The sequence below is a fragment of the Equus asinus genome, chromosome 21 (assembly GCF_041296235.1).
Source record: "Equus asinus isolate D_3611 breed Donkey chromosome 21, EquAss-T2T_v2, whole genome shotgun sequence".
In the NCBI taxonomy this organism is placed as follows: Eukaryota; Metazoa; Chordata; class Mammalia; order Perissodactyla; family Equidae; genus Equus; species Equus asinus.
Genome location: NC_091810.1, coordinates 74,269,592 through 74,293,707, shown reverse-complemented (window position 1 = coordinate 74,293,707; position 24,116 = coordinate 74,269,592). Strand labels below are relative to the sequence as shown.

Here is a 24,116-nt window from a genome sequence, read left to right as displayed (position 1 = left end):
TGTTTGAAATTGAGCGTGACTAGAATTGACTACGATAGTAAAGAAGACTGTCATTTACTTGGGTTGAATCAGGTATTGGCCTGGATAAAACAGATAGGCTTGCCAAGAAAAATGCAAGATGTTAACTCTGACTTTAAAAATTACTGGTTCTTCATTTCTATAGAAAATATTAAGAATATGTAAAGTATATTTATTTAGATTATTTCATTTGAAACTTACAACAACCTTTGAGAAGACTGAAGTTACAAAGGCCTACTTCCCGTATTTCCTACCGCACAAAATTTTTAAGGCTGACACTACATAATGCAGTATAGTATAATTAAGAACTAAATTGGATGGTAATATTCATCCCAGCTTATAGATAAACTGAAGCTCAAAGAGGTTTAAATCACTTTCAAAAAGAATGGAAATACAAAGGGAAACAAGGAGTAAACTTACATTTTGAACAGTAGATTTACGATAAGTAATTTTATATTTGTTATTTCATTTAATGATTGTAACAAGGCCACAGAAGAGTTTTCCAATCACCTGTAGCCTCTTGTTTGTCAATTGGTGCTTGTTAGTCTTTTTCTGACTGGATCTCTTTCCATCTTTGATGCTAGTGATCCCCTCTTCTCTTTCACTGGCTTCCATTGAATACGTGTTCTCCTGGCTTTCCTTCTCCTTCTTGGATGTTTCTACTCAATCTCCTCCATGATCTCTTCTGCCTTTTCCTGTGTTTTAAATGACATGACTCCCCTGGGGTTATCCTTGGCTCTCTCTTCTTTCTACCACACACTTAACCATGGGTCATTATATTACCTCCTATTATTTCAATGTCAAATCTTTCCAAAACAATATCTTGAGCCTGATTGCTTCCAAAAATTCATGTATGTGCATTCAACCATCTATAGGCTATCTTTCCAATGAAACACAGCTTCTTCAAATACCACAGATTGGAAGTTGAGCTTGTCACCTTTGTTCCCTAAACCACACACCTGTTTCCTTCTTGAATGTCCCCATGTCTGAAAGTCCTCAAGAGTTATACCCGCAGGCCTTTTCACAGAGTCCTCCTGCTCCCTCAATCCCCCAGTAAAATCAAACTCGAAATCCTGTATGGTCTACCTCCTAATCATCTATTGAAACGCCTTGTTTTCTTATTCTCACTGTCACTACTTTAGTTCTGGTCACCATCAGCTCTGACTGGATTATTCCACCCCCTGAGTAACTTCCTTCCCTGCCACACTCTTAGTATCTATTTACTATGCTAGATCCACGTTCTTGTTATTGTTTTAATATAATGTATATCTGATCATGTCATCTCACTGTTTAAAACCCTTCAATCATTTCCTATTCTCGAACTTTAAATAAATGTATACTTTCCACCTCTACCCTCTTCCCCTCTGCCTTGCTAACTCTTATTCATCCTTTCGGACACAGCTCACTCGTGGTCTCCCACCTGTCTGTCCCAAGCTTCACCTCCTAAATCTGTGTTAGCTGTTCCTTCTTGGTGTTCCCAGAGCACACATCACACAATGTCATCATTTCCTGTTTACTTACCTGTATCTCCTACTGAGCTGTAATTTCTTTGAATGCAGAAACAGAGTATTAATCATCTTCATACTCCCAGAATCTAGCCAATATGTGTACATATAAAGTGATCAATAAATACTGGTTAAGTAAATAGATGAGGGGCAATTATTATTAGTTCCATTTTACTTAAATAGAAATTAGAACTTAGAAAATGTTAATCACTTTCCAAAAGACACACTGCTTCTGAATGGGAGAACTGAAATTGGAACCCAGTTATATTTTATTTTAAAGCCAATGTTCATCCCAAAGGGTCATGACATTTTATCATATCAGCACATCTAACTGAACTAAGATCATAATTTTAAAGAATAAAATACAAAAAAATACATATTTTAAACTTGCTAATTTGTGCTCACAGCATGATTATTATTTTGGTTACTGTGGAAATCAGTAGTTTTGGTAGTATTCCTCTGGAGACCTTCCAAACCATTTTATTTACATTGGATAATCCAAAAAGTATAATGGGAAGTATGGAAAGACTCGAAACGCACTCGGGTGGAAGAAAAGTTTGGAACACTAAACAAGATGCAATTCTCATTCACTTTTTGGGGGAGACCAATAGCAAACAAAGAGAGGTTCAAAATTAGTGACTCAAAAAAGAAAAGTGCAGAGACCTGAAAAGGTCATTCCATGGGTGTACAATACTTTATCCGAAATTCAAAGTTAACTGACTGTCCTGTATTTAATTTGCTAAATCTGGCAAGTAAATACAGGGATGACCTCAATGGATCATATTAATGCCTCGGTTTTAGCAAGCAATAGCAGAAGGTGGAAGCTCAGGAGCAGCTACATGAATGGTTTAGGTTGAAATGATGCTGACCAATTTTTGACTAGGGATTGCAAAAGAAAAACCACTACTCAGAAGTACTGCCATCCTTAGTAGAGGCTAGAGAACTGGGTTAGTCTCTTGCCCATAATGATAAAAGGTCACATTTTGATTGGACTGTCAAGACCAGCCATGAAAGCACTATTTCATGGGGCTGGGAACTGTTAAATTACCAAGGACAGAGCTACGGACTTTGCTGTGTGTTTTAAGTTTAATAAGATATTGTAATAAGAGCTGCAACAATAATTCAGTGGCTTATGGGATATAGAAATGTGTTTCCCTCTCACCTAATGTTCTGGGGAGTGCATTGGCAGCTAGTAGGGAGAAGTTGGGGGAAGTGGTTCTCTGACATAGTCATTTAAGGACTGAGACTGATAGAGGCTCTAATATCTTTAGCAGATGGCTTCTAAGGTCACTCTGTTCTTCTTCATGCCAGACAGCAGAAATAGAAAAGCAGAGTACGAAAAAACTAGTGTGCACAACTTTTTTTATTCTTCTTCCCACGACCCCTCAGTACATAGTTGTATATTCTAGTTGTAGGTCCTTCTGTTTGTGCTATTTGGGATGCCACATCAACCTGGCTTGATAAGCAGTGTCATGTCTGCGTCTAGGATCCAAACTGGCAAAACACTGGGCCGCTGAAGCAGAGGTCATGAACTTAACCACTTGGCCATGGGGCTGGCCCTCTAATGTGCACAATTCTATGGACAAAGCATAAAATTTGCACTCAACACTCCACTTGCAAAAGCCCAGCCACGTGATCACGCTAGTTGCCAAGGGGACTGGGAAGTGTCATTTAGCTACAGTTCTATTACTCTGGAAAAAGGGGAATACGAATTTTGGTAGACAGTTATCTTTTGCCATTATATTTTGCAATTATATCCTAGAGTTGCATTCCATGGCTTTTAGATTGAGGGAAAAAGAGAGAAGAAAAGCAAGGTACTATTTTAAATATTAGAGGCAATTTCAGCCATCATTTAACTTTGAGAGAATATGGGGTAATGTGTGAGATAGGGGATCACAGTCTGTGATGCCCTGAGTTGGTCTTAGTTCCTTGGTTATTGATTTGAATGTGATTTTAGTATTTTGAGGAACCTACAACATGACCACTGGATGCAAGTCAACTGCTTTATCTACTATTTAACTGAAGATGCCACAATCTCTTTTAATGGTGAAGGAAAAGGTGACCAAGTGGACTTGAAATATGCTATTCTGGGATCACACAGTTTATGGGTGACTCAGGTTCTTTTGGGTGTAATTTGGACTCTATGTGAATTACTCTTTACTCACTAACTTCAGAACCTATGCAAATCTGCTATCTGCAAAATAAATAAAAATTCTATTTCCCCACAGTCATTTAATAAGAGCTTTGTGGTTCCATGCTTTGGATGTATTTCAAGGCTTGTGTATTACAAGACACCAAGCCAGTTCTTCCCAAGCAGTGAGGCCTATAGATAAACAAAGGCAAGTAATTCACATACTCATTAAAGGTACCACATAAAAGAAAAAGTAAGAGGAAGAGTAGTGAACAGCTATGGAGGGTGATATTTGATCAGCTCAGCCCAGGTCTTGAACATAATTATTAAGATAATACAAATGAATCCTTATCACCAAGAGATGCATTTTTGTAACAGATTGAAAATCTGAACTGACCTTACACGTGAAAAGTCTGATAACAATTGAAATATACAGAATGTGTGGCCAATAACAGTCTTGAAGCAAGTTGAGAGGCAGTTATGTGTGAATCTCTTGAATAGCAAAGACGTTCCTGCCTGTATTTAAATACATCTTCAGAATAGCATTAGTACTGATGGACATTCAAATGCTAAAAAAGCAAATAGCATTAGCTTGGGTAATAGAATTCATCAAAACCATCCCAAGTCAACTTACATCCTAGTGATGGCCAAATACCACATTTGCGTTACTCAGTTGTTTGAGTGATGCCTCCGAAAACGATTTCTTGGAATAAAACCTTGGCTTTACAGTTTGTGGCAGTGTTCAGTCCTGAGTATCCTGAATTTTGTAACACCTTCTGACTCTAGTCCTGATAAAGATCATGTGATTTTATCCATATTTCTAGAAAAACAGCAGTCAATCTATTGCAGTGTAATAAAATGTTAATTTGAAGACAAGACGTTCCTTGAGTACATGAGTGGATGGTTTTTAACAAATAGATGTATTTTTGTCAAATTTTATTTATTCATCTTTACATCAACAACCACTGCCTGATGAATAATAAGTATCAAAACGCAGGGTAGGTAGGTTTTGAGAGTTATGTTTTGCTCTCTCTGGAATGTCACTGAGAAACTCTAGACGCTATATTTATATAAACAGATACCAGAGCAGTTTCTACCCTTCCTTCCAGAAATGCTATACAGTGAGTAAAGGATAAACTTTGTAAGAACTTAAAAAACTTTCAATGTGAAATATGAACAAATAAAAATAACTGGCAACTTCATCTCTTTTCAGGCTCTAGCTCTAATTGGTAACCCCTTGGACACCATACTTTTTCAAAAGATAGATCTAACCTCCTGGAGCACATCTTCCACTCTCTGACTATAACCCAGGTGCAACTTGGCATTAACTGGCTCTGGAATTCCTCCTGGCCTTCTCTAGTTCTGCTCTGTCTTGAGTTCCACATGTGGCTATTTGGATTTTTTTTTTTTTTTGGTAAGGAAGATTTGCCCTGAGCTAACATCTGTTGCCAATCTTCCTCTTTTTTTGCTTGAAGAAGATTAGCCCTGAGCTAACATCTGTGCCAATCTTCTTCTATTTCGTATGTGGGCCATAGCTACAGCATGGCTGATGAGTGGCATGGGTCCAGGATCTGAACCCATGAACCCAGGCTGCTGAAGCGAAGTGGACCAGCTTAACCACTAGGCCATGGGGCCAGCCTGGTTATTTGGATTTTTAATTCTGCTTGCCTTGTGATTTCCCTTCTTGGCTTTGATGATCCGGTTACTACTGTGAATTCTTGGCTCTTAAATGCCTGGTGATGTTGACTTGACTTGTCATTGGACTACTTTGTCAAACAACCCTGAGGGAGAATTAATACAACATAGACACTGTTTTACTTCCCAACTTTCCATTTGACTTCAGTGACCTCGATTATAACACAACTAGAGCAAGGGACTACCCTGTGCCCCAACTTTGGCATTATTGTTTGGCCTATTCATACATAACTGAAATTATATGGATGTGGCTTGATATTATTGATCTTTTTGTGAGTTTACTACTTACAATGACTAAAAAATAGACTAAATTATTGAAATCACAAGTAGAAATGCAATTCTGGCAAAACACAAATATGTGGGCAATTTCTACTGGTACGTTCATGAGAAAAGCAATGAAATCATAATATGCTTAATTGAGAATCTGTTTTTCTCTTAACAAGCATGGTTCCATTATTTCAAATACTGAATATTTTATTCCATTTAGATTTTTTTTTTTTTGAGGAAGATTAGTCCTGAGCTAATATCCACTGCCAATCGTCCTCTTTTTGCTGAGGAAGATTGGCCCTGAGTTAACATCTATGCCCATCTTCCTCTATTTTATATGTAGGATGCCTGCCACAGCATGGCTTGATAAGCAATGTGTAGGTCCATGCCTGGATTCGAATCTGTGAACCCTAGACTGCCAAGCAGAGTGTGCAAACTTAACCGCTGCACCACTGGTCTGGTCCCTAGATTTTTTTTAATATGACACTTAATATTTGTGACTAATCAACTTTTGCTTTAAAAGTTGAATATATTAGTCATAGTTTAAATGCCGTTGAGAGTCAGTAAATATAGGTTGGACACATCTGTTTCTGACTGTGTTGGAAAAGCTGGTATCTGACAGATAGGCCATTGGAAAAAAGTATAGAGATCAGAAGCAGATCTGCACATATATGATCACTTGGTTTATGACAATAGTGCCACTGAAATGCTTTAAGGAAATGATAATGTTTTCTAAAATGGTGCTAGATAATTGGATATCCACCTGGGAAAATATAAATCTTGACTACTGCATCTCACCATACACAAAATCAATTGCAGATGGATTGTAGACAAAATGAAAGTTAAAAAATAAAACTCGAGGGGCCAGCCTGGTGGTGCAGCAGTTAAGTGCACACGTTCCACTTTAGTGGCCCGGGGTTCACCAGTTCGGATCCCGGGTGCAAACATGCCATGCTGTGGTAGGCATCCACATATAAAGTAGAGGAAGATGGGCACGGATGTTAGCTCAGAGCCATTCTTCCTCAGCAGAAAAAGAGAAGGATTGGCAGCAGTTAGCTCAGGGTTACTCTTCCTCAAAAAAAAAAATTAAAAAATAAATAAAAAATAAAACTCGTAAAAGACATCATAGTAGAATATCTTAATAACTTTGGCATAGACGTAAATTACTTAAACAGAACACAACTCATAATCAGAATATATAATACCAATTCCTACAAATCAGTAAAAGAAAAGAAGGGGAAACATATTTCATTAGACAAAATCAACACTTCATAAAAGAGGATATTGAAATGTGCAATTAGTATGTGCTCATTATCATTAAGAAAATGAAAATAACTTCACCACCACTAGAATGGTTAAAATAAAATTTTTTAAAAAGACAAATTACCAAGGTTTGGGGAAGATATGGAGCAACCTGAAATTTAATACACTGCATGTAGAAATGTAAATTAGTACAGTATCTCTGTTAAATTCTTTGCCAGCATCTACTAAAGTAAAATATATACTTACTTTATGACCCAGCAATTTGACTCATAAAATCAACAGATACACCTGTACAAGGACAGTTATACGTATTATGTGTATGTGTGCATATGTATATATGAGAATATATATACACACACTTACGTATATACATATATGTGTAAATATATATATATATCTTTCTAAGAGCCTTAACTGTAATAGCCCAAACTGGAAACAAACCAAATTTTCATCAACAATGAAATTAAGAAGTGAATTTCTGTATAGTTATCCAATGAAATACTGTACAGCAATGAAAAACAGTGAACATGGTACTACAGTACCAAATTGATGAAAATCACATATGCGTTGTCTAGTAGAAGAATGCATAGACAAGAGTACATACTATATGATTCAATTAAAGTTCCTAACTAATTAAGCAAAATTAATCTATGATAATTGGAGCATCAGTGACCTTTCGGAGGTAAATGACTGCACAGGAGCACAAAGAAGGCTTCTGGTGTTCTGGGGCTAGTTATATCTCCATCCATAGTGTGACAAAGGTGGTCAGCTTTGGGAAAATTCATCAAACTGTCCACTTAAGATCAGTGCATTTTATAGTATATATGCAATTCTTAAAACACTTTTTGAAATATTTTAAACAATTTTGTATATTGCAACCTACAGTCAAAATGCTAAATATTATTTTTATGAGTCTAAAAATGACCTAAATTTTAAAAAGCAATTTATAGATATCACCAGAAGAATCCCCTTCATATGCCGGAAGGAGGGGATGAATTATAATAAACACTGTGTTGGTGGTAGCATACAGGCAGACTCTAAAGTATAAATTGCATCTGTACCACTTTCCACTTGGGCATCCTTGGGCTAGCTAATTCTGAGTCTGTATCTTATCCCTAAATGGACGTAATATCTACTTCATAGTGACCAGGTGAGGATCACAATAGCTAATACACGGAAAGCACTTAAAACAATCCCTGTCACATAGTAAGAATTTAATGAATGTTACCTATTATTATTTGCATTGTTATTATATTCTTGTTATTTTAGTAACACTATATTATGTGTCTCAGGTCTATAAAGTAACACTAAAAATAATAGTCTTAACATGTTATTCAACCTTAGCTAAGTCATTCATCATCCCTGTTTCTCAGTTTTGAAGACTGTAGAGTGGTAGTAGTACTAGGAGTAGTAATAACAACCTTGACAACTAATACCTGCTCAGTGGTTCACAACCCAGGGATTCTGACTCCGCTTTGTGTACTATTAGCCACTCTGCTTATAACCTTCTAGGAATACCTATCAGTCAGGATGGGCTAGGGTTTGCTGTGGTAACAAGCAACCTCAAAGTTTCGGTGGGATGTAACACAAAGGTTTATGTCTCACTCGTGCTTTGTGTTCATTGTGGGTTGGCAGTGAGCTCTGCCCATTTTAGTCGCTCAGGAGCCCAGGCGGACGGAGGCTGCATCTTGCCACAAGCTTCCATGGTCATCAAGGCAGGGGGAAGAAAATGTGAGGAATTGCAAGCTAGCTCTCAAAACTTTCACCCAGAGGTGTTTCAGGCTACTCCTGCTTCACAATTTCAGCCAAAGCAAATCACAGAGACACACTCTTGTCTCTTCAGGTGGTGGGGAAATAGGATCATACCAGGAGGTAGAGAGCCAGAAATATTAGGTAAACAGTGCTAAAGACTATCATCAATACTAAGGATATTATTTTCCTCAAATGTGAAAATGAACATAAAAGTACTAATTAAAATGTAAAGTTTTCTGCAACTATACAGATCTTATTTAATCTAAAGCGTTTCTCTCTAAGGAGGATAATATATGTTGGATTTCACATTGGGGTAAACATTAATTTGGGGTAACATTAATTGGGATAACATTAAAAAATTTGTTATCTCAGTTATCTCAGTCTTTATTAATTCTAAGTTTTGTTACTTGTATAATTAATATTTACTTCATATGAAATCAATAGACTAATTATTAATTTTTTAAATTGCCTGACTGAATATTACAGATATGCTAGGTCTTATATTTTCTATTGTACTTAAATTTGGAAATTTTACCCCATGATAGCTATATTATAGACAGAATGAGTATGCCAAGACTTTCTGTAATTAAGCAGCATATTCGTAAATCATGGCTTTTCAGTAGGTTTGTGTTTAATCATTAAATTATTTTATTAAAAATGATCCAATAACTCCAAAGTTCAATATCTAATTTAGAGTTACATATTACCGAAAAAGTGAATAGTTTATAAGGAGCCAAAATTGGTAGTTTTTACACATACCAATGTGCATGGTACGTGGGAATCTTTAGATACAGTAAAATTGTACAATAAAATTAAAGCAAAGTGCAAAGTCAATATAACAAAACAATTACTTTGCACAATAAGTAGGGGTTTTAATAGAGATCCGCAGGGATCATACCCTATCTCCTTTGACCTGCCAGCACATTCCCAGCTTACTTATTCACCAAAAGGTGGAATGACATCAGATAATAAAAATATGAGGGCCCCTGGTGACCAGACAAAGGCATGCTTCTTTTGGATGCTTTGTCCATCTTTGAGTGCCAGGGACCTTGCACAGGGCAAAGAGCACAACAGGTCCTCAATAGCAATATTTTTTATAGTACTACAGGATGTCACAAAGCTGAAAGGGGAGGTGTACTTTAGCTCTTCCAATAAAGAATAGGAGCAGTCAGTTGGGAGCAATCTGTATGAAAAACAACATTTGGGGATTTGCCTTAGCAAAAGTTCACTTCAACTCATAGTAATGCAAGAGTTTTTTTAAAATCCCCCAACAACTTACTAAGGCTGCATTACTAGAAGTATTAAAACCAATTCTAAATACTTTCTAGAAGCATTACACTCCCACCAGATTGGCAAAACTTTTAAAGTCTGATAATATCAAGTGTCAGTGAGACTATGGAGTCATAAGAACCCTGAAAACACTACTGGTGGGAGTGTACATATTTGCTATTCTCCTCCACTCTGGACAGGCTATATCTGGGCATTAAATTTTGTCCTTCCTGGTAGAAAAGGGAAGAGGGACACCTTTGAAAATTTATGTCCTCCTTTTAGGCAAACAGGGGGAGGGCAGGGAGCTTTTCTTTAATCTGCTTCTTCTCAATTACTTTCAGCTCAAAAGTATTCATATGCCAAAGTGGCATATTTTGGGTGGCATATTCTGCTATCCTTTGGTAGCTTACTTCCAAGAGGGCAGTAGCCAACTACATGAGTGGTTTTCTTTTCTTTATTGTGTTAAAGACTTGAAAATCCCTTTTCAAAATAAAAAACTGATGGAGTGACTCACTACGAAATGAATAAAAATTCAGCCTGAAAAGAGGAAGTGAGGAAAGGAAAAGGCGTTAGCCCAAATCCTATCTTCCGTGAGACTGTTGTGAAAACCACTAAACTAGAGAAAAGCCTCAGGACTGGGAAGAGGAAATCTTATCAGTAAGAGACAGTGGGAAGAAATGGAGATATTCTCCTGGGGGACTGAGAGAACCTGATGACTAATCTCGAATATTTATAGAAAGGGCTTTTGGGTGGGAGAGGACAATGTATTCTGTGTTGCTGTAAGGGCAAAACTAGAACCAAGGAGAGGTTGTTACAAGGAGGAAGTCATTTATTCGAGGAAAGTAAGACGTACCTGATGGTGGATGTGTCAAACTAAGATGGCGCTCTCAGAAAGCAGAGGGCTCACCATTGCTGGAAGCATTCAATGACTGGTTGACCACATCCCTATGAAGGACAACATGGATGGGGTTCTGCATTCTGAGAGACATTGGGATAGAGGACTTATAGGTCTCTTCCCTTCTGAATGAGTCCACATGATATTGATGTTGAGGCTCAAAATCTTTGTAAGGGTCCACCATGCTAACATTGGCCGCATTGCTATAAAACAGAAACTGATACCAGCATCAACCACCCCTTGATCCACCTGGTTGCTTTCTTTCAGCCTCACATTTTCTTTTAAATGTAATTGCTCTCCAATACTATTTTTCACTTAATCTGCTGCCCTATCTTTGCCATAAATCTCTCATTTTAAGGTAAATAAGAGGGACAAATGTTGACAAGATGAGCAAGTGTGGAGTGGTATGAATATCTTATTCACTAATATTGGCAATCAATTACAGTCATTCTTAGGATTGTTAGTCATTCAAGCATGTTCATTAATCAGCTCTCAGTTATTCATTCTTCCACACCTTTTGGCTCAAATTTGCTGTGACATCATACTGTGTTCAAAGGAGTGCCTCACAAGCCATGAAAAAGACAGAGTGTCTTTAGTATGTTAGTCAGTAGCTGGTTTAGTTAAATATCTGTCCACCCACGCTGTACTACATTGATTAATTTTTAAAGAAATGGCTAAATGAAGATATTAATTATTTGTATGTGTGCCTATGCTCTCATGCACACCATTATATTTTAATTTACTTATTAATGAGTAAGCCGATATGATTTTAAAATTATTTCCCATCTGGCTTGCATGCTAATAAAGAAAAGAAATCTACTAATTTGTGCCATATCGAATTTAACCTTTTCTTTTTGTACTTTCTAATTACATAGCTCTCAAGGAAATCAAACTAGAAAAAATGGATTTAACCTTCCTGCTTTTTAGTCCTCATACATAGCCATGTAGTGTGGAAGAGAAACAAAACATTCATTTTTGGAGGTCTTAGCGATATGAAAACAGAACATGTACACAGTTATCTCCCTATTATTTGTCTTTATTTTAATCCTGCTTATGTAAAACTGAAATACAACAAGAAGGCAAGTTGATTATCTTGCAAAATAATTAAGTGCCATCTGAATCATCAGAAAATTCAATTGTATTCTGCCTCATTTTGGTGTAGTATATTATGATCAAGTTTGGAGATGCTGTAAACCACATAGAGTATGTACGGTAATTCTCTTTTGCCCTGCTTGTTTACTCATTCCACGTGATACCAGCACCATATGCCACAACAGATTGGTTATGCCTGTACAAACACAGGATGCATCAATGTTTCTGAATGGTAGATTTTTATCAATTAATTTGTTATGCTTTTGGAATATTTCTCCTGATTCGAACTGTGTGCGCATGTGTACTTAGAGACAATTGTACATGCTGCTAATAAATGAAATTAAAAAGAAAAATTAAATATAAAATTTGGATGTTAATGAATTTTCATGTATTTTTCAACATAAAGTTGAAAAACATTATACTTATGCCTTCTGGATGTCTCAAAATGAAAATCATACTGCTGCCTTTTAGGTGGGTTTTGGATTATGTGGAAGAGACCACATTCTTACTGTAACATTTGATTGAGTCACTGATTTAATTCACCAAAGACACAAAACTTTACAGAAAGCGAGACAACCACAGGCGGAGGAGCAGTTACAGCGAGGTTCATGCAGCTCCGCTTTGCTGCCATGATTCTCCCACAAGGGACATCAGATCTAGAAGACCCTTTTCCTTCTCATCACAATCTCATCTTATTCTATACTCCGCTCACTCTTAAAGAAGAACGTGTACTAACCATCTCTGCCCTTCCATTTAAGGGAATATTTACATTCAGTTCTCCTGGTTCTTGAACAGAATCACCACGTGCTCATCAGTGGAGAGAAAGCAGAGTGAATTCTCAGTTGTCGCGAGACAAAAGCTTATTCCTTGTACTTACAGAATCAATAACAGTTCATTTCCCCGCATTCAGTCCTGTGATTTTGATTTAATCTTCTTTCAACTGAGTGCTGCTGATGCTGAATTTAATCTAAGGGCTACAATTGAAAATGCATTTTCCTGCACCAACCTATTGTTACTGCCTCTAAAATAGATTTGAAAGTGCAGTAAATCTTTAAGATAATGGAAAGAAAATGGAATTGAGTGTCAGAAGTTGTCCTGCTTCTCTACTGCTTACTATCTTCATGACTTTAAGCAATTTCCTTAAATCTCCTGAGTCATTGGTAAAATGACAGTGATAATATAGACCTGAGAGAACTGTATGGAACCACACAAACTGATACACGTGAGAATATGTTTCGTAAAGCACAATACACCAGAACCATGTGTATTCTTATGCATGTGACAAAAATAGGTGTTTTAAAAATCAGCTATCCAAAAATAATACTAATCACTCTATAAACCTACAGTCTTTGCACAACGATTGTACCATAGTCCTGAAAACATTCGAATATGATATACATCTAGGTTTTTCACCTGAAAATAAACTTAAAAGTATTCAAGTATTTAAAAAATATATTTATATCCATAGATTTTAAAAAATAGCTTTTATTCTTTTACTATTACAACTGTTTGTGTATAAAGTCTTATAATTATTTCTTTTTAAACCTAAAATTAACATATCTTCTTTTCTTCTGATTAACACAATTGAGTAACAAATTATTTTTTTAAAAGCTTTCTAAACTGATATTCTGAAATGACTCATCCAAGAAAATACCTTTTCTATTCAGAAATCTGCACTTCTATTTTATTCTTTAGTCAACCACACTATTAACCACACAACCCTAAAAATGTTTGCTGTATCAATCAACCAAAGGCCAATCATTTCATTCATTCCTCCATTCAGGGGAGTGCCCCAGGCACGTGGATGATGGCAATGACTTTTCTGTGATATTTTTGGTAGACCTGGCGATGAGTTAGTAAATATGTGAGGAATTTGTCCTTTCAGTTTTATAATGAACTTACAGGCTTACCTCAGCCTGCGTTGTGGAAACCAAAGATCACTAAAGGGCTTGGTAAAAACCTCTTTGGATTTCTCACTCATGAGTTGGAAACCTAAATTCCTAACCTGAGCTTTCTTTTGGAAACTATGAAGTTGAAATCTCTGCTTTATTTTATCTGCTGGTGGCCTGACCTGTGAAATTGCTCTGCAGAAATACATCCGTCTAGAATGTTAAAGATTGAAAAGTTCACACACTACTGTAACAATCTTATGGCATTCCGCTGAGCTCCCAGCTCCCTCTTGGTGACCAAGCTATGATGATGCATTGCAGCTTTGCCATGAGAGCAATCTTACCCTGCAGCGTGTAGGGGAAGTGGGAGAATTCCCCTCCCCGCTTTTCCTTAAGGTTCTTATGGCTGGTCAAATAATTAAAAAGGCAGGTTAGCAGGAGAAAATCAAACAAAGTTTAATAGCATGAATACATGGGAGAAACTCAGGAGAAAGTGAGCAACTCAGCCAACTGGTCAAGGCTGCCTGTTTAAGGATCTTCAGCTCCAGACAAGGAGGACGTTTCAGGTGGTGATTTGGGGCTTCAAAAGGGAGGAAACTCACAAGGAAATGGAAAAGCAAATGTTTGGTAAATAGAACTTTGATAAGAGTGGGCTTAGCAAGGATCCTCCCAGTCTACCGGATACCCAGAGCTATGTATGGTGATGGCCTGTCCTGGGGACAGGCCTTCAGTTTAAATTTCTTTTAGGCTGTTAGAGGGGAAAGGTCGAATGTTCTTCCTGAGTCTGAGCCTTTATTGTCTTCAGCTTGAAATAATCCGCCTACCAGAGTGGCGCATCCTCGGGAGGTCTGCCCTGAACCCCATCTGGTGACATATACCTTGGGATTGTTTTCATCCTGTGTGAGTGGCTTATCCACGAGCTTCATCCTTTCATAGTCTCAATATTAACAATGGAACTAAATTAATGTTTTTATTTTTTGACAAAAATATGACTTTTAATAATGCCGTTTTAATAGCTTAGATCATTCACAATAGACTTGAAAAATTATTGTTTTCTTAGAGTCGCCTTGAATTTGCTTCCAGACCTGCGATGTGCTGGTCTCTGTTAAGGCACCAAAACCCAAAGCACTGAATAGGAATTTAGGAAATTTGGATTTGGGTCTTGCTCTTTCACCACCTGGCTGAGAGTTTTAACCCTGTGCTTCAGCTTAATCATCTGTGTGACCCCGGGAAAATCACTTGATTTCTTTTGTGCCTCCGTTTTCTTATCTATAAAAGGAGATAATAAAGTGCCTACTTCTTAGTGTTGTTGTAAAGAGTCAATGAGATTATGATTATAAAGGGCCTGCAACAGTACTGGATTTATGCTAAGAACATATATGTTATCTATAATACTCTAATAGTAATCTCTTGTCATAATTCTTATATTGTCTCACCTCACAAGGCTGTAATAGTACCAGATGACATAATAAATGAACTAGTTATTTTCATTACTGCATAGCAAACTACCACAAACTCAGCAGCTTAAACAGCGCCCATTTATGCCATAGTTTCCGGAGGCCAGAAGTCCAGGTCTAGCTTAACTGGATTCTTGCTCAGGGCCTCACAAGGCTGCAATCAAGGTGTCAGCTAAGCTGTGTTGCTTTCTGGAGATCCAAATTCTCTTCCAAGCTCATGTGGCTGTTGAAAGAATTCATTTCCTTAAGGTTGTAGGGCTGAGGTTCCCATTCTTGCTAGATGTCAACCAGGGTTCACTCTCACCAACTGGAGGCTGCCCGCTGTTCCCTGCCATGTGACCCTTTCTGTAATATGGCAGTTGCTTTCTTCCAGAAGAGAAAAGCTTGTCTCACTGGCTTCCAATACTTTACCACGAGATGACGAAAGCTCTGCTTTACAGGGCTTATTTGATGAGGTTGGGCCACCCAGGGTAATCTCCCTTTAGCCATATAATGCAGCATGATCATGGCTTGATACCTTCCCATGCTCACAGTTTCCACCCCCACTCAAGGGGAAGAGATCACATGAGAGTGAGTGTCATGGAGCGGGGCGGTCATCTTAGAATCGGGCCTTCCACAAATGTGAATATGAAGTAAAAAGTAAAAATGCTGTATAAATATAAAGTGCTCATTATTATAATTTTTATTATTGTCACCATGATGATCATGATATTAACAAATTCTTAACCTCATACAACACTATTCCACTTATTTTCAGTGGTTTAAATTAGCTATAAAGAGTATTCCAATTCATCTAATAATTGTGTACCTCAGAGCTTAGCATTCAGCTTATAACTCCTTGAATTCCTATTCTCTTTGGGATGTTTACTTCCTACATTCCCTCCTTTGATCTGAGTCACTGAATCATGGCAAGAACAAAGTTCCATGGAGAAATAGGTTTCTGTTGGAGTCATCAGTCCATAAAAAGTTCAATCGTTATCACTCTTACATGTATGTACCAGTCGTGAAATTCCCAAAGGCCTGGTTGTACTCAGCTCTAAAACAAATAAAAGAAAAGGTCATATTTTCCACTGCTTTAATGAAATTTAACCCAGAACTAATGTGACAGACTCAGAGACGTTTATTTGTAGGCAGCAGGACTGAGTTTAAGATAATCCACATGACTATGGCTTTGTCATTTAACCAGCACTCATGGTGGCCTTGTATACTGTAAAAAGTTCAATAAGTAGATAATAAAATCAAATATAAATATAAAGCAAAAATATATACAAAAAAATACAAAAAAATACAATAAAACAACGATGTAGGGAAAAGTTAAAATTAATTCCTCATCCTTTAAAATAAAATGGGGAATTTAACCCAGAAATGCAAACAAGAAGCTTCTGGTATTTTATTAATACAAGTGCTTTCAGGGCTGAGATGAATTTCATATCCATACGGAGATTAGTAAAATTTTTGTACACAGAATAAAAAAAGAATACAAACTATGAAATGTATCTGTGCTCAAAATCATCTCTGCCACTGTTGGCAATATGATCATGGATGAGTCAATTTTCCTCACTGAGACCTCATTACCGCCTCCTGGATAAGGAGTTAATACTGTCTACTACAGAAGATGTTCTGAGGAGTAAGTGGAATAACCTATGCTAAGATCTCAGGACAATGTTTGGTACATAGAGGGCATTAGAAAGTGATGACAACTGTTGTTATTGTTATTATTATTTATTTTAATTATGTTAACATGTGACCCGATGTCTAGGATATATTAAGTACTCAGAAAATATTACTTTCTTCAACCTTCTTGGATACCTGTTTGTTGAGTTGAGCTGGATCTGTCAAGAAGAGTATTATGGATATTATCAATCTGAAATACATTAAGAGGTTACTCTTAGTCTAAACTTTATTTAATTGTATACAATTTTCTTCCTCCCCTCTTTCTCCATGCCTTCCTGTCTTCCTTCCATCTTCCCTTCTTTCACTCTACTCTCTCTCTTTCTTCCTTCTTTTTCTCTATCGTTTTTTCTCAAGCAGATATTATTTTAAATTTCCGAACAACCTATGTGAGCAAGTCTGGCCAGGTTATCTTTGAAGCAAGATCAATTTGCATCCACTACGTCACAACCTGGTTCATCATTGATTTGATCGCTGCCCTGCCTTTTGACCTCCTGTATGCTTTCAACGTCACAGTGGTGAGTAAAGAGCTCCCTTCCACATGACCTCAAAGGCTGGTTTTACCCCTGTGCTTCTTTTTCACATGTTCAGGTTTTATTCATTTGTGGCAATTTGTGCATCCAGGATTTTGTTCCCTCTTCAACAAAGATGCCAAGGTGACCAATGATATGCCTATCAGATTCTCCACTTGAGGAAGTTACTTCCTTTTGAAATTTGCATTACTTAGTTATACCTAGTTATTTGCATTGTTTCTAGTTATTTAAATACCTGGAACCAGGATATACAAAAAGCCTGAATTTATTATCAATACTGACTCACTAAAAAATCCTTTGACAAGGAAACCATGTGTAGAAATACGAGCATTACTTTATATTACTAAGGCAGATATTAGCCTTGAGAATTTGGTGGAGACTTTAAAGATTTCTTCTCCTTTTATGAATTTCCTCTCTACCTCTTGAGTATTTCCTTATTCACTGACAAAACAAACAAGACCAATCAAGATAGAGAAAAATGCTCAAATAAAAATAAGAGAATTTAACCACTTTTTGGAAGTCCTTGTAAAAATGTTGGATGGGACAGAAACCTAAATGATGCAATGACCAACATAAAGTTGAGAGTTCTCTTGAATTTTAATTGATATTTGTAGCTTCCCCTCTTTCTTCATCTAAAGCCTTTATCCTCATGTCTCATCACAGGAAAGAAAACATGCCCACTTGTAGGAGCTATTTTTACTATTTAATCATTGATACTCTTAAAAGCAGTAAGTGCTTCCTTATAAATAGAGAGACATCTAAGGAAGTATAATAGTAGTTTGGGACCAGTAATGCAATTTGCTGTGGAGTAACCAATTTTAGCAGGTAAAAATTTACCGATTATTAGTTCAAGTTAAATATATTTCCCACTCAGTTGATAACCCCTTGTAGAAATCATATTCTCTATCAAGAATTTAAAAGCGTAGTTTTTAATATTAAACAAGGTGATCAGTGTTTCAAATACATTCGAATACAGAATGAAGATCGAACTATACTCCTGACTATTTAGTACAGATTTCTGCACCTGTTAATTGCCTGTACAATAGCATTTTTCTTTTCTTTTTCTTTCTTATTTTTTTTTTAAGCTGGAAAGTTGAGGGTGTCAATCTCTTTAAAAGGTTTATAACTCAACTGAAAGGAAAGCTCTGGAGAAAAATCTAGTATGTAATATCAATCAGTGCTACACTGAATTGTTATCCAAGCTTTTTAAAGTGCTTTTTAAGATTGAATTTGACTAGATGAGTGTACTATAATGAAAGCGTAATGACTTAAAATAAGGCTTTTGCAAGGTTGCAAAAAAATATCCAAAAGCAATGTATAATTCACAAAATGCTAAAAAAATTTCCAAATTCTCCTAGAGAATTGTTAAATACATGGTGCTTAATAGACTCTGCTCTAAACTAATTGACTCTTTTGCTATACTAATAATATTTTTTATATTCCATTTTTCTTTGGGTCCTGAACAAATAGAATAATTTTAAATATATATGTTATAGAATTATATGATAAAATACATAAAATAAAAAATACATAACATGTATTTATGTATCAGCATCTCATTGCCTAAAATTAACATGGATAAAGGATTTTTGAAAGTCTAATTCTCATATTTTGATAAATTTTAAATTCTTGTGCACTTTCACTACACTTCTGTCTTTCTTCTTTCTTATTTGTGAAATCTGGCACAAATACTTTACAAAGAATAGATCAACATCTATATCAGAAAGAAAGAAAAAGAACACAGCTAGCTAGCAGGTTCCTGAATTGATCTTATGATTTTATCTTTTTTGAGTACAGAATAAGTCACAAGATTACAACTGAACACAATCTTATTGAACATCTATTGTTATCCTGAGCTTGGAGTGTTTTGTATCTTAACTTAGTAATTTATCCTTTTATTCATTTAACACTATTTATTGAGCAATTACTAAGTGTCAGGCACTATTCTAGGTACATTTTTCTTAGTGATAAGGGAAGATGGCTAGGAGAGGAAGGAATTAGAAGTCAACTGAATCCAGCTAATTGCAAAAGCAAACTTCCAAAAGATGCTGAACTTGTTTATAATTCTGTCTGTAAAGAAAAAATTCCTCTTAGGTTGGTCATATACATCACTTCCTTCCACTCTATTTATGATTCTACCCCCCAAATTAGATAAAGTCAAGGAATTTGTCAAACTCTAATGTCAAAACTCTATTTGATATTAAATCAGCCAGGTACAGAAAAAGAGAGAAATCTTAATTAAGGAAGAAAAGTATTTACTCAAAGAAATTAAATTGTCTTATCTTCCTTTATCCTATCACTTCCTGATAGAATATGTCAAGAACAAAGAAATGGTCATGTTCATGACCATAGTACTGGAATAATGTTTATACTTCATTTCTAGAACTTTCCAGAATGGCTATAAGCTAAAGTAATGTCATGGCGTGAAGTGAACCCATGAGCTAAATTGTGCTGCTCTGTCTGCTACCTCAGGTGTCTCTCGTGCATCTCCTGAAGACCGTACGGCTGTTGCGTCTTTTGCGTCTCCTGCAGAAGTTGGACCGTTATTCCCAACATAGCACAATCGTCCTGACTCTGCTCATGTCCATGTTTGCGCTCCTTGCACACTGGATGGCGTGTATCTGGTATGTCATTGGAAAAATGGAGAGGGAAGACAACAGCCTTCTGAAGTGGGAAGTTGGTAAGGGCTTACATTTGTCACATTTTCCATTTTTAAGCAAAAAGGAAGATTGTCTAGAATTTGGAGGAGGTGAAAGATGAGTCTATAAGTATATGTCCTCTGTTGATTTTTCTCATCTTTTTAGGGGGAGGGGAAGGTCCATGACGCAAGTGATTTTTTTTTGAGAAAATTTTCTGGAGCAAACTTATTTTTTTTCAAAGAGTTATGGGTTAAACTTTCAGTGGGTTAACTGTTCAAAATGACCAGGAAGGCTGTAAAAGTTTTTAGATAGGTAATGTGTGATCTTATCTCGACATATCCAATGCAGGGACAGTAATAGTAAATCACTGGGCACCTGACCTATGGCCAATCATGACAATAAGAAAATGATCACTTGTGTTTGGGAGTTGGGGGGGGATTTAATAGAAAAGATACACCTACCATTCTTTCTTTTAAAAAGCAAGAGAGAGCTATCATAATGACACAGTTTCCACATTTAGTGAACTTTGAGAATTTGTGATGTAGAGAGAATTGGATATTCACAAATATAATTTACAAAATTTTGTGTCCCCATAGTACATGGGAGTGTAAGAGATTTTCCAAGTGTTACATAATTCTGCATAAAGAAAACTGAAACATTCTGCACGTCAACACATCTTTTAACTTATGTCAACCACATAAACTTTAGAAAAAATGAAAATTTTGAAGCTGTAACTCTCTATCCTAAAATATCTTTGTTCTTCTCATAGTCATTTCCTTTAGAGAATCATCATAGTACCCTACATAGGATTTTTGTTCTTAATCTGATATTTAATCTAAAGAATATGTTTCTTGGTTGGTTAAAAAATCCTTCATTTATGTTCTCCTCCAAAAATCAGTCTTGAACTTTTGAAAGAAGCCCAGACCTTTGCACAGGGATAAAGCCACAAGAGATTCCCAAGAGAGAAAAATGTTCTGACCTCTCATGCCAGCACTTAGTGGCAGAATGCATTTTGAACTTCCCTGGGTTGGCCCTCATTAATGCCACTCTCTCACCGTAGGGTGTATACAAAGCCTTCAAAGGGCATCTTTGGAGAAAAAGCTGGAGACCTTAAGAAAGCAGCTTCAAGGGAGTGACTCTCCTGTCTATGTTCTTAAAAATGCTCCTACACATCTCAATTTCATCCCTGAGCTACTCAAAGCAGCTGATGTACTCTGAGAATTTTCATCTCAGAATGGTTTTCTTATCTTCCTTATCAAAGCACTTTTTTTGTGACTTGCTGTGGACCTCAATTCTCAGAAATGAAGTAAAGGGAAAAATAAAACTGCAAAGTGAAAGCAAAAATATCCTTCATAAAGAGAATATGAGATGAGAGAGAGAGGGAGAGGTAGGGGGAAAGAGAAGAGTTGATCAAAAGGAGGATCAAAGCCTGGATTGCACTTGGATTAAAATATTTTCCATCCTTCAATACCATTTCCCTTTCTCTAACTTTGTCCTGAAGGCTTTCCCATCACATACTCTAGTGGAGCTCTAATGGTCTTCCGTGAATTACGGCATTAGATCTCTGCCCTTTGTTTTGAACCCATATTAAAACTCTGACTTGTGGTCAGCCACCTGATTCCCTTTTGGACCTGACCTAATTTCCTTTGGGCCCCAGACCTATACACTCATATTAATTTGTAAGGCTTGTCTAGTCTGAGAGTCTCCAGATGGGGATATTCAGCTTACTCATGCTCTCAAATTTAGTTATGTGAGGAAAGCTTTTTGTTTTGTTTCTAACACGCCAGTCCTGCTGCAGACATACAAACTAGTTGTTATTTTTCTTCCCACAAACATACAGAGTTATTTTCTAAGAAAAAAGAAGCCAACTACCTGAACTGCTTCTGTATTGCTCCCTTCCACTCCTACTCTTGGTCCTGGGGTTATGGTTCAGTATAATGAGTGGAGGCTTGAGAACTAGAAGTCAACCCACAAAGAGAGCATTGGCATAATCGAATAGTCAGAAGAACCTTGGGTTGGAGGCAATGGATCCCTTCTATCATCATGGTTCTACCACTAACCAACTGTGAGATTTGCAGTAATTTTGTTCACCTGCCTGGGCCTTAGTTTCCTCACTATATAACTTGAAAGTCTATTTCAGGTTCCATGATTTATGACTTTAATGGAAGAACAAACCCAGTATCGTGTGCTTAATATACCTATCTTTTATTTTAGCTCAGTACCCACATAAACCAGCAGTAGCAACCATCCAACGTCAGTAAGTTTAAGGAAAAGGGCTGTGTCAGGAAGTACATTCTATGATCATGGCATGTCAGGGAATTGATATGTTTTACTCAGTTGTGATAAAAATGACCGAACATTTATCTTTAGAGAATTAGATTTCCTGTCCAAACACCTCTCAGGATATGATCAGGAAGGTAGTGCCTGTCAAAATTGGATTTACAGGCTTGACTACAAGGACTTTCCCTTCCTCTAAAATTACTTGCATCATTTGTTCATTTAAAACATTCTCCAGCTGAGATTGGACACAAATTAAATAATTATGACCTTCCTTGCCTAATTTTATAATGAAGCAGCTGAGAGTCTAGGCTAATTTAGTTTTTACCATGTAATTTGTCCACTAATAATATGTTTTACCTTTTTCGGTCCAATTATCATGAATTGGAAAACGCACTATACAAACACAATTTCGTTAGAGAACACGTTGTTCTTTATGTTGTGACTAACATTAGATGTATAGAACAGATTCACCTTTCCAAGTGAAAAAAAAAGGACATTTTCTTTCTAATCGCTAATTGCCTTGAAATGATTTTTTTTCCCCTTTTGTCCTTGGCAGGCTACCACTTACAGCTAGAGAGAGTTCCAGTACTTTGTATCAGACCAAATCAAAGTTAGTCTTTAAATAACGTTATAGTGAGAGATATAGATATCTCTCTAAGATATCTATTTTTGGAAAGAAGTATACCTGTAGACTAATTATATCAGAAGCTGCTTATGAACTGATTTGCCTAGTGTTATATTTTACTTTATATTTTTATATGTTTCTATACTATATTTGAAGGAATTTGAGGTTTGGCTTATTGTTCCCTGGAATTGTAGACCTGGGAGGACCTTGGTCCAACTCTTTGATTTTATGGCCAGAAATCCAGCTCTAGGTCATGCAAGATCTTTGGTGGAAGTGGTTGTTGTCTGTTGTGTCCACTGCTGCATCCCCATTGTGGCGTACAGTTCCTGGCACATGACACATGTGCAAAAAGATTGTTAAATAAATCAATCTTCAAATCATTCAGTTACTAAGTCACAATCATGAGACAAGAACCTAGACTCCCTAACTCCTTGTGTAGAACTCCTTCTAATAATTTTGAATATTATGAAATTATAGAGAATGGCTATTTAGCAAATTCTTTCTGGCAGGAAGATTGAGAGGAGAAGAACAAATAGGGTGCTCACTTAAGATTTGACCATTCATTCCAAAGTTGTTTTTTTGAGGAAGATTAGCCCTAAGCTAACATCTGCTGCCAATCCTCCTCTTTTTGCTGAGGAAGATTGGCCCTGAGCTAACATCTGTGCCCATCTTCCTCTATTTTATATGTGGGGCACCTACCACAGCGTGACTTGATAAGTGGTGCATAAGTCTGCGCCCAGGAGTGGACTGGCAAACCCCAGGCCACCAAAGAGGATCACACAAACTTAACCGCTACGCCATCCAGTGGCCTCCAAAAATATTTTTGAGTGCTCACTGCTTGCTTGGTCCTGTGTTAGGCCCTGGAGATACCAAAACAAATAATATACTTAATGAGATGGAGCTTAAAGTCCAGTAGGAAGAATAGATAAATAATTCACTGAGTATATCAGTGTGATATATTCTATAACAAGAATATGCGTAAAGGAGTGGTAGCTAAATCTAACTAGAATGTCAGCAAAAGCTTTTCTGCCTTGAGCTGAGTTGTAAAGGATCAATAGGTCTTGTCTCTACAGATCCTGAGGAATGGGCGTGTGTGACAGCAGGGACATGACAATATGATGCAGTTCAGTAGAAC

General features: G+C 36.8%; 1 protein-coding gene across 2 annotated transcripts in view; it reads left to right on the top strand.

Annotated features, from left to right (window-relative positions):
* The window catches only part of KCNH8 (potassium voltage-gated channel subfamily H member 8), a 338,959-nt gene that overhangs the window by 206,925 nt on the left and 107,918 nt on the right, over positions 1–24,116 (top strand). For both annotated transcript variants that reach the window (XM_070493015.1, XM_070493014.1), the window contains 2 exons: positions 17,265–17,422; positions 19,910–20,117. In XM_070493015.1, coding sequence (XP_070349116.1) covers positions 17,265–17,422; positions 19,910–20,117 — 366 coding nt within the window. The remainder of the gene's footprint in view (positions 1–17,264; positions 17,423–19,909; positions 20,118–24,116) is intronic.